At 37.9% G+C, this 12,706-nt stretch overlaps 1 protein-coding gene across 2 annotated transcripts in view; it reads left to right on the top strand.

Annotated features, from left to right (window-relative positions):
• The window catches only part of Atl1 (atlastin GTPase 1), a 79,400-nt gene that overhangs the window by 44,716 nt on the left and 21,978 nt on the right, over positions 1 to 12,706 (top strand). For both annotated transcript variants that reach the window (XM_005376821.2, XM_005376822.2), the window contains exons 3-7: positions 703 to 950; positions 5,527 to 5,661; positions 6,100 to 6,204; positions 8,081 to 8,131; positions 10,347 to 10,403. In XM_005376821.2, the coding sequence (XP_005376878.1) occupies positions 703 to 950; positions 5,527 to 5,661; positions 6,100 to 6,204; positions 8,081 to 8,131; positions 10,347 to 10,403 (596 nt within the window). The remainder of the gene's footprint in view (positions 1 to 702; positions 951 to 5,526; positions 5,662 to 6,099; positions 6,205 to 8,080; positions 8,132 to 10,346; positions 10,404 to 12,706) is intronic.

The raw sequence follows: 12,706 nt of genomic DNA, 5'->3' as shown, positions 1-12,706 counted from the left end.
TAATAAATGCCTCACTGACATATTAAAAGGATTAAATAAATAACATGAAAAAGCATCTGTGGTAGAGCACTTTTTTTTTTTTTTTTTGTTTTTGGTTTTTTTTCCAGTACCAGGAACCGAACTCACGACCTCATGCTTGCCAGGCAGGCGCTGTGCCGCTGAGCTAAATCCCCAGCCCCTGTGGTAGAACTCTTGATAGAGAAATTCCACTTCCTTCCCCTGGGCATTGTCAGTTACCATCTTTGGCTTTAGTTTCTTCGTGTATACTAATAGCGTCCCTGAGAATCTGTGATTCTGAGCCCTCTATGTACTTTGACCCTTGTATAGTCAAGAAGTGTTGCAAGGATCCTTTATGTAACTAAGTAAGCTTATTTCTAGGAATAGAGAAAGGATAAACTAAAACCTCGTTATTTGTATTCCAAAAGCAGAGTTATTTGCTTTGATTTTCTTTCTCAGCAAAGAGAAATCTGAGCACTGACTGCATGGACTTAAAAGTTTCTTGGAAAGAAAATTCTGTTTGGTTCAGTCACATGACCAGAAAGATCCACTCAGGTCTTTGTGGACTATGGTATGAATGATATTAAAATACGTCATTAGAGTGACCGTATCCAGTTTCACTGTGTGCCCGCTGTTTGACATTTGAGAGGTACATATTTCCTGGCAAATGGAGGTGATTAAACCACTCGGTCCTTTGTTCCACAGGTGGATTTTCAGAAAAATCAGGTGAATGGAGCTCAGAAGAGGAGGAGCCAGTGAAAAAGGCAGGACCCGTGCAAGTCCTTATTGTCAAAGACGACCATTCCTTTGAGTTAGATGAGGCGGCACTGAATCGGATCCTGCTCTCCGAGGCCGTGCGGGACAAGGAGGTGGTTGCGGTGTCTGTTGCTGGAGCCTTTAGGAAAGGAAAGTCCTTCCTGATGGACTTCATGCTGCGGTACATGTACAACCAGGTTGGTGCGAGGTGCCTGTAGAAGTCTTCTTGTCCTCGGGCTTTTTCCACTTTGTGTAGAATTCTACTTTATGTAGTAGAATTCAGTGTTTTATTACTATTTTTTTAGAGCAGAATATATTTATTGGGGGAAAGAAAGCTTCTGTCTGAGAGAGGGGCAGAAGGGGGCCCGAGTGGGTTGCCCCTCTTCCTGTGTTCTTTATGTGCCTAAATACAAGTGCTGGGGTGTAACCTCTCGAACCTCAGTGCCGTGGGCGCAGACGGCTTTTCTCTGAAGCCGCTCTACAGCATTTCCCTGTGAATAAAGGTTTTCCTTTTTGAAAAATAGACACTAGCATAATGATATGATTGTAAACCTTCCCTATTTAAAATGTCAGATGACTTTTGCCATGACTTTTTTATTGTAATAACTTCTCTGCAGTGTTTACTGACATTTTCCAAGAATGCAGTAGTTAGAATATTTGACAGTGAACACTTGGATACCCACCGCCTAGATTCTTCTGTTAACATTGATATCCTTGCTTTGTCATATGTCTCCATCTGTTCGTTCTTCGTTCTACCTACCTATCACTCTATCTTATTTTTAATACATTTCAAGGTAAATGGAGACACTAGTATATGCATCCATAAATATTTTAATATATACCATATATTAAAATATATACCATATATCAAAATATTAGATATGTATTATAGATTATATAATATATATCAAATATATACCACATATATGGTGTATATTAAATATATATATACACCAAATATCTCCCTCTTTCTCTCTCTCTCTATATATATATTCTCTCTTTCTCTTTCTATATATATATGTCTCACAATTTTAGTTCTTATTTTGAGGTAAAATTTTCATACAAAGAAACACACAGATCTTCAGTGTGCATTTGCTGGTTTTTGACAAGTGCATATACCTGTGTAGTTCAAAACCTATCATCATTACCCCAGAAAGTTCTTATTAGCATTCCTTAGTCAGTCCTTACTTTACCCTATCCCCAGAAAAAACTCACAGTATCACAGTATTTTAGAAAACAGTGTGATACAGAAGTGAGTTTTTATTTTCTTTTTTGTTTTTTTTCTTTCCGGTACCAGGAATTGAACTCATGACCTTGTGCTTGCCAGGCAGGCACTGTGCTGCTGAGCTAAATCCCCAGCCCCAGAAGTGAGTTTTTAAAGAACCTAAAACAAATCCCAACTAGAATAAGTAGGAGATGAGGTGGAGGAACAGAAGGTTGGAAGTAGAAAACACTTCAGTACTTTCTCCTGTCTTCTCAGCAGAGGTGCTGCTGAGGTGAGCATGAGCGCTGAGCTGTCATAGAGCACTGCAGAGCTTTGCATTATGTATTTATATCACAGTTACCCACTTCAGACTGACCTTTATAGATGAGGTGCTTCTGAACAATTTCGTGATACTAGTTGTAATGCATTTCATCGCTAGCCTCAGTTCAAACAAATCAAGAACAGAACTACCAAAATAATTCAGGTGTTCAGAGAAAGCAAAGCTCCTGCTAATCCTGATTTCTAGCATTCCAAAAGTACTATGGCATTTAACACAAGTGGGAAAATTGAGTGAATGAAGCTAATATATTTTGGATAATAGTTTTAGGCATGTTCGTAATTTTAGCTGTTACAAATTAAAATGAAACCCTGTAATACTCAGCATGTTCCTTGTGAAGAGTGTTCGCTTAAATAAAAGATTTTACAGATTTTATCTTTTTTTGCACCTAGGAGAAAGCAAGACAACATGAGCACTTGTTTTACTGTTCCCTGAGTGAGGACATCTGTCATTGACTTGTGTAGGCCACATTCTACTTCCATTTCTGTATATATAATTGTCATTTATTTTTGTCTTTTTGAGACAGGGTCTTTCTCTGTAATTTAGTCTGGCCTTGAGATTACTATGTAGCCTAGACTGACCTTAAACTCACAGCGATCCTCCTGCCTCAGCCTCCCTAGTGCTGGGATTACAGGCATGTGCCAGCATGCCCAGTCTGTCATTCATTTTTTAGATGGCAAAATTTGATGTTAAATGTGACAATCTGTGTTCTTTTTGAGCAGCAAAATTGTTATTGAGCTTATCGTATATCTGAAACATATTAATCAGTAAGTAATTTTTGAAGAAATATTTGAGTAAATACCCAAATGAATGAAACAAGCTATACTTTCTATCTACTGAAGTAACTATTTGCAGATGTTTTCTTTGTCTTTCAAAATTATTTTTCAGGGTTACAGTTTTTATAAATATTTCAGGTAAATCATTGACCTAAGTCGATGTCACAATAATAATATCTTCCTGTGAATTCATGGTCATTGAAATACACATCTCAAGATTCTTTCAGGCAACATTTTACTAATTTCAGTTTCTCTACCAGTTAGTATTTCTTGACTACTTGCTATAAGGCCCTTCGTTGTGCCTGATGCTGTGGAAGATAGCAAAGAAGACAGGTTTCATACCCAGGCATCTCATGCTTTGACTCAGGAGACAGAACTGAGATACATGACATATCTAAGCATCATAAAACACCAATTTCTGTATTTCTGAAAGTAGTTCAGGGAAGGGGCATATCGAGATAAGCAGGAGTTGTCAGGGGAAGCTTCACAGAGATACTGACTGTGAAGGTGTGCAAGATCCAGAGCAAAAGAGAGGGGGAAAGTGACATTTTAGCCTAAGAGGAATGCGTATGATGAGTGTGATGTTTGCATTAAACAAAGGTCTTCTCCGACAGAGTGGAAGTTATGTATTGGAAATGCAGGGGAAATAAGATTGAATAGGCCAAATAACAGAGGAGTGTATGGAAGAACCAAAATGAGCTGTTTATAAGGTTCTAAAATTGCTGTATAAAAGACGATATAATAAAGTTTCCTATTATATAGATTTCTTATGAATTCAAGTAGGCTAGTACCAAGTTCCTTCAGATTGGTAAAGTTTTATACTTTAGTTAATAGCGATTTTACATTTGAGGATTATCTAATGAAGTTTTTTTTTATATATATTTTAAAAATAAAAGGAGGAAAACATTAACAGACAGACAACCTTTTACAAAATAGCAAAAGAACAGCACAGACAATACAGAGTTACAAACAAAGTGGTAGGAAATTAACAATGCTTGTTGTATTACATATTGATATCTTCAAAGTGGTTTCTCATGAAAACAGATAGAGACATGCAATGCTGATCAACCAAGGACTCATTGACAGTTTCTTTCAGCAAAGAAATAGAAGACAGTAGAACACCTATGTTAACTATCCTGTATACACATACATACAAAATTTCTCCTTCTTTCCCTTCTCTTACCCCATCCCAGTTGCCCTTTACCCTGGAGTGTTTTCCTATCATTTCACAATGTCTGTCATACCTCCTAGTTTAAATTAACACTTTCAGGTTTTACACTAGTGAGACAATGCAGTGCTTGCACATGCAGGTCTGATTTATTTCACTTATGAGTATGGTCTGTAGTTGTGACCATTTACCTATAAAAGCCTCGAGTTTATCTTTCTTTATAGCTGAGTAATATTCCAAAATGAAGAGTTTTAAAAACTCATAATTTAGTCTCTATAACATCAAAATTAGTGCAGCTGCTATTAACCAAAGTCACCAGCAACTGCGTCACTAACTCTAAGAGACCTTTTCTATTTCTTGTCTTACGTGATCTTCAGTTCTGATGACTGACAGATTCTTCTAGTTGCTGTCCATTTGGCTTCTTGAATCCCATGTGTGTCTCAACCCATCTACTCTTCCCCTACTCTGGCCCTGGATCGGGCCCTCAGTCACATTTTAGACCTTCAGAATAACCCCAGTTTTCATCCTTCCTAGCTGTCATTTTCCTCGTTCCTAACCAGTCCTTCACTGCTTCTAGGAAAACCTTTCTGCCATCACCTGTGACAGTCCCTGTCTGCTTGATGAGGCTCATCATCTGCAGGACACAGGCTAGCTGGCTTGGGCACTGTACCACTGCTCCTTTCAGAATCTGGCTGTCGGTTCAGCCTCTCTCTGACTCTACAAGCCCCACACCAAAGCGTTTGTGTATATGCTGACATAACGTGCTCTCTCTCTGTTCCTTCCTTCCTTTCTTCCTTCTCTTCTTCCTTCTCTCTTTCTCTTCTTCCTGCCTGGCCTCTTATCTTCTTTCCTTGAATGCCCTCTCCAAGGTTGTTCATTTGGAAAAGTCCTTAATATTTCTCAAATGCCACTTGTCCTGTGACGTCTGACCTGAGCAATAGTGAGGTGTCTTCTTTCCTTTGCTTCCATGTTTGCCTTACAGACACTTCCATGTTCACCTGCACATATTGCATCCTGGTGATTTGTTAGCGCGTCTGTGTTAGGCTGCGAGCTCCTCCTGGTCTAAATGATAGCTTTTTATCTCTGTATCACCGGAACTGAGTATCAAATGTAGCAGATGATTGCTCCTCTGTAATTATTTTTTGAATGAACAGAATTACTGTCTGAATGCAATAGATGTGCATATGTTGTTTCCTTTTGACTAGGGTTAGAGAGAATTGGAAAATATGAATAGAAAAATTATATACACATACCTAGTTTCATATCGTAGACTTTATTAAATTTATAGGAGTCAGTTGATTGGGTTGGAGATTACAATGAACCACTGACTGGATTTTCATGGAGAGGTGGATCTGAACGAGAGACTACAGGAATCCAGATATGGAGTGACGTTTTCCTTATCAATAAACAGGATGGTAAAAAGGTATGGCACCAGCTCTTTAAAATTGAATTTTGACTTGCAACAGTAACCTGGAAAATGCTCTTTTGAAAATTAATCTTGGCCATTTGACATGAAAATGAACGTGTGTTGGGGGGAGCATCTTCGCATGAGCCCTTGTATCATTTTGGCGGTCACGGTAGGCGGCGTCATAGGCATAGTAGAGCAGCAGCTCAATAGCGAACATTTCTACTTGGTTCCAGTGCTGTATGAAGCTTCTTCATGTTGGGTTACGTTGAAAATTAACCCTAACAGTGATTACACACATTATCGCTAATTAATGGGTTTTCCTTGGCTTTTGTGGCATGTGTAAGAAACTATCCATTAAGTATTCATTGATAATGCGTTTTAGTTTTTACGGCGTTAATGTCTTGCTAATCCTGGCCCTTGATGTCGTTAGTAATGTACTCTGCTTGCCCGTAGGTTGCGGTGTTACTGATGGATACTCAGGGAACCTTTGATAGTCAATCAACTTTGCGAGATTCGGCCACAGTGTTTGCCCTTAGCACAATGATAAGCTCAATACAGGTATGGAATAAAATCAATCCATTTTTTATGCATGATTCTTTAAAATTCATGCATTTCTACATACACATGGTAGTGAGACAGTCAACAAAAGTGGTAAATCGTTAACGTTATTTGGCTCAATTCGCCTACCAGTTCTTTTGATTTCCACGACAGAATTGTTCTGTTACTGTGGTCTGATTACTGATCAGTTTTCATATTGACTGCTTTAGTCAGAAGAGGTTTGATTATCTTATTGACACTTTTCTCTTTTAAGCCTACAATAAACTTAATAATGTTAAATCTTACTTGCAGATATTGTGACCACCTATTGAAAGTTAAGTTTAATGAAACAAGATTTGTAAATATACAATTTGTTTTACATAGCCAGTGGAAATGTTTCTAAATGTGAAATCAGTTTGTGTTGGGGGCTTTTTAAACACTGTAATTTAAAACACATTGAGAAAAGTAAATACCATATATAAAATTTTTACTCCATTTCCTTTCCTCTCTTCTCTTTTGTTAAAGTGTTTCGGGAGTTCCTGGAGGCTTTCCAAATTGTCCTAAATGTCATTGGAGAGTTTTACTATAAGCACAAAACATATAGCAGAAAATTTTAAAGATTTTTTTTAGATCTTTTATATTGCTGAAGAGAGCAGGAAGAGAGGGTGGTAAAGAAACAGAGCAGATAATTTTGAAAAGTGTGGTAGTTTAAGAAAGCAGGAAAGGCAAGGTAGTTAAGATGAGTAAGTCAAGCTGAGATTTTAAGTAGAGAGAACGGAGCTAGCGAACTGGCTGCAAGGTGTCATGTGTGATCAGGACAAGCAGGGGAGGGCAGATAGGAAGAGGAAGGGTAAGGTGAACTTTTTAAAGGACTTCAGAGTAGAAGTCATATAACCTGTGACTGATGCTTTTAAAAAATGTACTTCTTGAATGATCCTTTAATATACTGACTTAATACCTATTTTTAAAATAAATGACAGTAAAAGCCATCTATACCAGTCAGTTAAAACTAGATTGGCTTTGCCTTTTTATTATTTAGTATTTATATTTGACCATAATACATTAAACATTTTCATAGAAAAAAATCAGCTAACTCCTTAGTAATGACTTTTTTTTTCTTGTCTTTTTGAGACAGAGTCTCGCTATGCAGTTCAGGCTGGCCTGGAGTTTACTTTCTAGCCCAGGCTGGTCTTGAACTCACAAAGATTCTCCTGCCTCAGCCTCCTGAGTGCTGGGGTTATAGGCATGTGCCATCAAGCCCAGCTTACTATTTTTTTAAATTATTATTTGAGAAATGATTCATGATTTAAATACAAAGTGTACTGTGTGTATTTATACAGAAATACCATGCTTAATTTTTCTTTGAACTTTTTTATATTTATCTATTCCAAAAAAAAAAAAAAGTACTGCATGTTATGTCAATGCTGTGATTTGTTCATGAAACAGTATATAGATGTGTAATGTTACTAACATGATATTCAGAACCTAACTTTCATGTGATGGAGCTAAGACATAAATAAAATGAAAAATTATGAATAATTATAATTTTTCAAAACAATTTTCCATATGGTTTATTCAGATTTAGATTGTTACTATGTTGTGCTTGGAAGACTTACTAATATGCTGGCTAATTGTTAAGTTAGGTTCATAAAGTAATTTTAATATTCTGACTCCAGAGTACTGGCTATTATATTTCTAGAACGGTCATTATCATTGGATCCTATTTATTGTCTCTCAGGTTTTCTTTACCCTTCTGTCAAGGACTTACAGTTGTCAGTATATAAAGATGTGTATAAGAGAGTTCATTTTTGTAATAATTTTTAAATAGACAATGGCAAAGTAAGTGCTTAAGGTGATGTTGATTATCTCCTCATTTTGACTCTATTTCATAACCTAGGTGTATAACTTATCCCAAAATGTCCAGGAGGATGATCTTCAGCACCTCCAGGTAACAATATTTATACTTTTTTGTACACAACACCTGGTAGTCTTTTGAACATACACGGCAGAACTTTAGGGAATGGTTTAGAATTATAACCAAATAAAGGTTTTCTTCTTTTCAGGTTTCTTGTTTAGTTCTTCTTTGGATGTGTTCCTCCTTTTTTTTTTTTTTTTGGTCTTTTTGAGACAGGGTCTCGCTATGCAGTTCAGGCTGGCCCTGAACCCATTTTGTAGCCTGGGCTGGCCTTGAACTTGGAACGATCCTCCTGCCTCAGCCTCCTGAGTGCTGGGATTACAGGCATGCGCCACCACGCCTGGCTTGGATGTGTTCTTTCTAATTCAGTTTTCAAATTTATTTTTTTCCCATAAAGCTATTTGCAACTACTCCATATGGCAAAAAAGTGGGGAAGAAAGTCTTTGGTTTAAAAATTACCAAAAATGTGAAGTTGAAGTCTGAAGGTGAGGGATTTGACCATTGTTAGTATGATATATGCTAGATTTTTTCCTCTGGACCACTGTGCAGCTAAGAGCTATTAGAGGCTGTCTGACAATTCACAGAACTCTACTTTAGGTCAGTAGCACCTGATTTAGCCTTCAGATTTTATAGATGATGAAGATGAGGCTGAAAGAAATAAATGACTTGCTGAGGCCCATATGGCGAATTAGTGATAAGAGTAGGAATAAAAATCTGGTCATCTGCCTGGGCCCAGTGCTCCTCCCACTCTCCAAGCAGTGCTTGGCTCTCAAGTAGAAGACTGTTTCCTAAAGATGGTCATTTCTGGGACACCGTCTGCTCTCCTTCAGTTCATGTTATTTTGGATGGATACCAAAACTCATTTCTCTGATGGTTTTCCATCTGTATATTTTATAGAAAAATTCGCTCTCGTTATATTATTTTATCTTGGTAATCAGAGCCATGTAACATAATATGAAAGTTGTAATACATCTGAAGGACCATAGAGCAACGTAATCTATGATGTGGAAAATACCAAATGGAGTTCTACTGAGTACATTTTATGACACTGACCACTTATGACAAATAGACAATATGCCGAGTAATTGTTAGATGCTTTACATAATTGAAGTAATTACTGTGGGCATGTGATAACCTAGCTGATTACTTTTCAAGTTAATGGCACAGCACTGTTGAATTTAGGAGTTTCTGCAAAAGGATTAATTTTGGAATTTGATACTGAGTCAGCAGTCTTTTTGAGGTCATTTAAAAATGCTCCTATAAATGATAATCCCTCCGCCTTTCTGAGAAGTGATTAGGAATGCAAGTCACGTTAGTACACGATGGCAGTGAGTGTTTAGTTCGTAGACCAGCTGCTTTTTAGACAGATGTTAGACTTTCTTTCAGTCACTTTGGTCATGGCCCTGTTCTTACCCTTTGGTGTCTGAATTCCCGTTGCTCCCTCAGGAAAGGTCGTGTGGTGCTGTGGGTGCTGTCCTAAAGGGGCAAGCGTTAGGCATCCTTTCCTGTCCAGCTCCAGCAAGCCACGACAGCTTGTTAGTCTTTATGAAGACTGAATGGAAACCCATCCAGCCAGTCTTGGTAAAACTCTCTCAAAAACCCCATCACAGTCACCTCCTCAGGTTTACTTTCTCCAAAATACGGCATTGCTAGCAACGTAAAACTTCATACTATGGTGCCTCATGATCTCTGTTGAGAGCAATAAAAAGTAAAATATGTCAGTGTATTTGATTCACCACTTTTTAAGCCAAATGCTTAAGGCCTTTGTAATAGCCAGGTCACAGCTTTTGTAAATGTACCCTGCATGATTTATGTCTTTCTAGTCTAATTGGGGCAACTTCTGCTTTGAAAGAGGGTATTTCCTTCTTCTCTTCAAAAAATTTTCCTGCATTTTAAATATAAAAGGTACTAGTTTCAGGGCTGTGGGGGACATATCTTAGTGGTAGGGAGAGCATGAGCTTAGCATGCATGCAGCAGTTCAATCCCCAGCACACACAGAAAAGAAAAAGATACTTGTTTTAAAATGAAAGTTTATTTTAAAAATATATGCTGCTTTATCTATTCATGCTTATTTCCTAAAATGATTAATTTTAATTGCATAGTATTCTGTTACAGCTAGGGAAAAATTGAAGGGAAGAAAGTCAAGAAGTGAAACTGAAAATACTGAACTCTTTTTCTCTTTTCCTCTCTCCTTCTCTCTCTGTCTCTCTCTCTGTCTCTCTCTCTGGGTGTGTGATTCCCGTTTCAGCTTTTCACTGAATATGGCAGGCTGGCCATGGAGGAAACATTCCTGAAGCCCTTTCAGGTGAGTGAGGGTTGAATAATGGTAAATTCTTACTAGATTTTACTGAAAACTACGACCAGATGTATTAATTAGTGAGGGCCAGGTTTCCCTCTTCTTTTCATTAAAGAAACAGTTTTGAATACCTATTTGATATGAAGAGGAGGTAGAAATGAGGAGTAAAAAGATGTATTAGATAGTCTGGTTCCTTGAAGAGCTCGTCTTCTCTAAACACCCTACAGATGTCACTGAAGTCAGGAGCAAATTGATGAATGTGTGAAACATAAAAACAAACAAGACTCCTGGGGATTGCAGGCTAACAGCAGGGCAGCATCTGAGCTTGGGCTGAGTAGTGCTGGTCCTTCTAATTCTACCCTTCTTTTATACTGAGGACAAGAATCTAAGTCAAACAGCTCTGTCAACTGTACTTAGAGAAGGTGCAGACTCACACACCCGTGTCTGTCCATCTAAAGCGTGACGTCTGCAGCCTGAGAGCCAGAGGGAGCCCAGGGTAAGCTCTGCAGTTTAGCTCCTTCTACAGAGTCACGTCTGCAGCTGCGCTGGATCGTAACCTGAGGAGAGGATGAGCACATGGAGAAACTGAATGACTGATAAAGACAGAGTACAGGTAGTGGCTCTGATGCAAGTCATTGAAAAGGATCCTTATTCTCTACTGCGGCATCATAAATCATCTTTAGATCACAGACTTACTGTCTCACACAGTTCTTGAGCATCAGGAATCTGGAATGGCTCCGTTTTGTGGTTTTGGCACACGGCTTCCCATGGAGTTGTGCTCAAGACACCTCCACAGAAAATTTAAAACTTGTCTGAACACGCAGGGCTGTTAACAAGATAGCAAGAAATTACTAAGATCCGAAGGATATGGGTCAAGGAGGGGGAAAACTAATGTGGCTGTATTAATCTCAAATAAAATAAACTTTAAGAAAAAAAATGACTAGATATAAATGGGTTATTTCTTAGTACAAGAAGGAATTGTGAGTAAATGAATTGACAACTGTGTAGTAAGTGTAAATAAACATTGTCTTTCTATTAAGTAATAATTTCTAAGTAATAGCAGCAAACAATTGGAGTTAACCTAAGCAAATGCCCTAGAGTAGGCATACTCAGGAAAACCCTGCAACATCCAAAGCAGTGAGCTAGAAGCATATGGAGTATTCTGAATAGCTTGTTAAAAGTCACACGAGTTAAGCAGGAAAAAGTGAAAGGTGTGTGTCATGATACTCTTTGTGATTACTTAAAGTGCTCTACACACTAACATTGAAGTGGTCTGGACAGGAGAGGACAGTTGAAGAATGAGAGTGGAGACCTGGGGGAAATACGGTTCAGTACAGCAAGAAAGGGGCTTTTGCTTGGAGAGGTGCTGGTATGCTGTGGCGGAAGGAGCATGGATCTCTCCAGGGCCAGGGAAGGACAAAAGGAAAAAGCCGGTAGAAGAGAACCAGTTCTGGATTACAGGCTCCCTTGTGGCTCACAATAGCTGGACTCTTGTCTTTCTTTTTAAATCGTGTGTTAGTTTGATAGCATAAGTGTTGCATGGGAGTTACACCATCGACTTGACTGTCTCTTCTCTCAGAGAGAAGCCTTTCCTTCTTCCTTGCCTTAGAACCTCTGGCATGACTCTTGTAAATTCTAGAAGGAAGCTCAGGTCTTACCAGCAGGTGTCACTGCTCCTTACCGGATACACTGAAACAAAAGCTAACCGATGCTATGATGAAGGAGAGAAAACAGAAAGATAGAGTTAGTGCCTTTGGTAAAAAATGCCAATGACTTGAAAACAAAATAGAGAAAAATAAACCTTTAAGAGATCAATACTTGTTAGTAAACTGTTGGCATGAAATATCAGTGAAGAGAAAAAATTTTGATTGAGTGGGTCAACAATGAGTCCTAAATATGTTTGGACTTACAAATCTGAAATTGAAATGGGAAACTCATTAAGCAATACAAGTGACATCGAGGAGGCATGCAATTGAGATTTAAGCAACCAAATTCAAAACAAAAAATGCTACACATCATAAAATATAAAATGCAAGTATATTCAAATCTTGGGACATTTAAGATATTGGTAAAAATACTTCACATTTAAATTAGAAAAAGCATAGAGAGAAAAATAGCAAGGTAAACTAACCTTTAAATGAAATTTCAATTAACTCAGCAAGATTTTTTAAAATCAGGTCACTGCTTCTTTTTTTTTTAATTTTAGAAATAAAAGGAGGAAAATACTAACAGATCAACAACGTTTTACAAAATAGCAAAGGATCAGTACAGACATTACAGAGTTACAAACAGAGTGGTAGGGAATTAACAAT

The sequence above is a fragment of the Chinchilla lanigera genome, unplaced genomic scaffold (genome assembly GCF_000276665.1).
Source record: "Chinchilla lanigera isolate Chin_1 unplaced genomic scaffold, ChiLan1.0 scaffold00008, whole genome shotgun sequence".
Classification (NCBI taxonomy): domain Eukaryota; kingdom Metazoa; phylum Chordata; class Mammalia; order Rodentia; family Chinchillidae; genus Chinchilla; species Chinchilla lanigera.
This window is presented reverse-complemented; position numbering and strand designations above follow the sequence as displayed.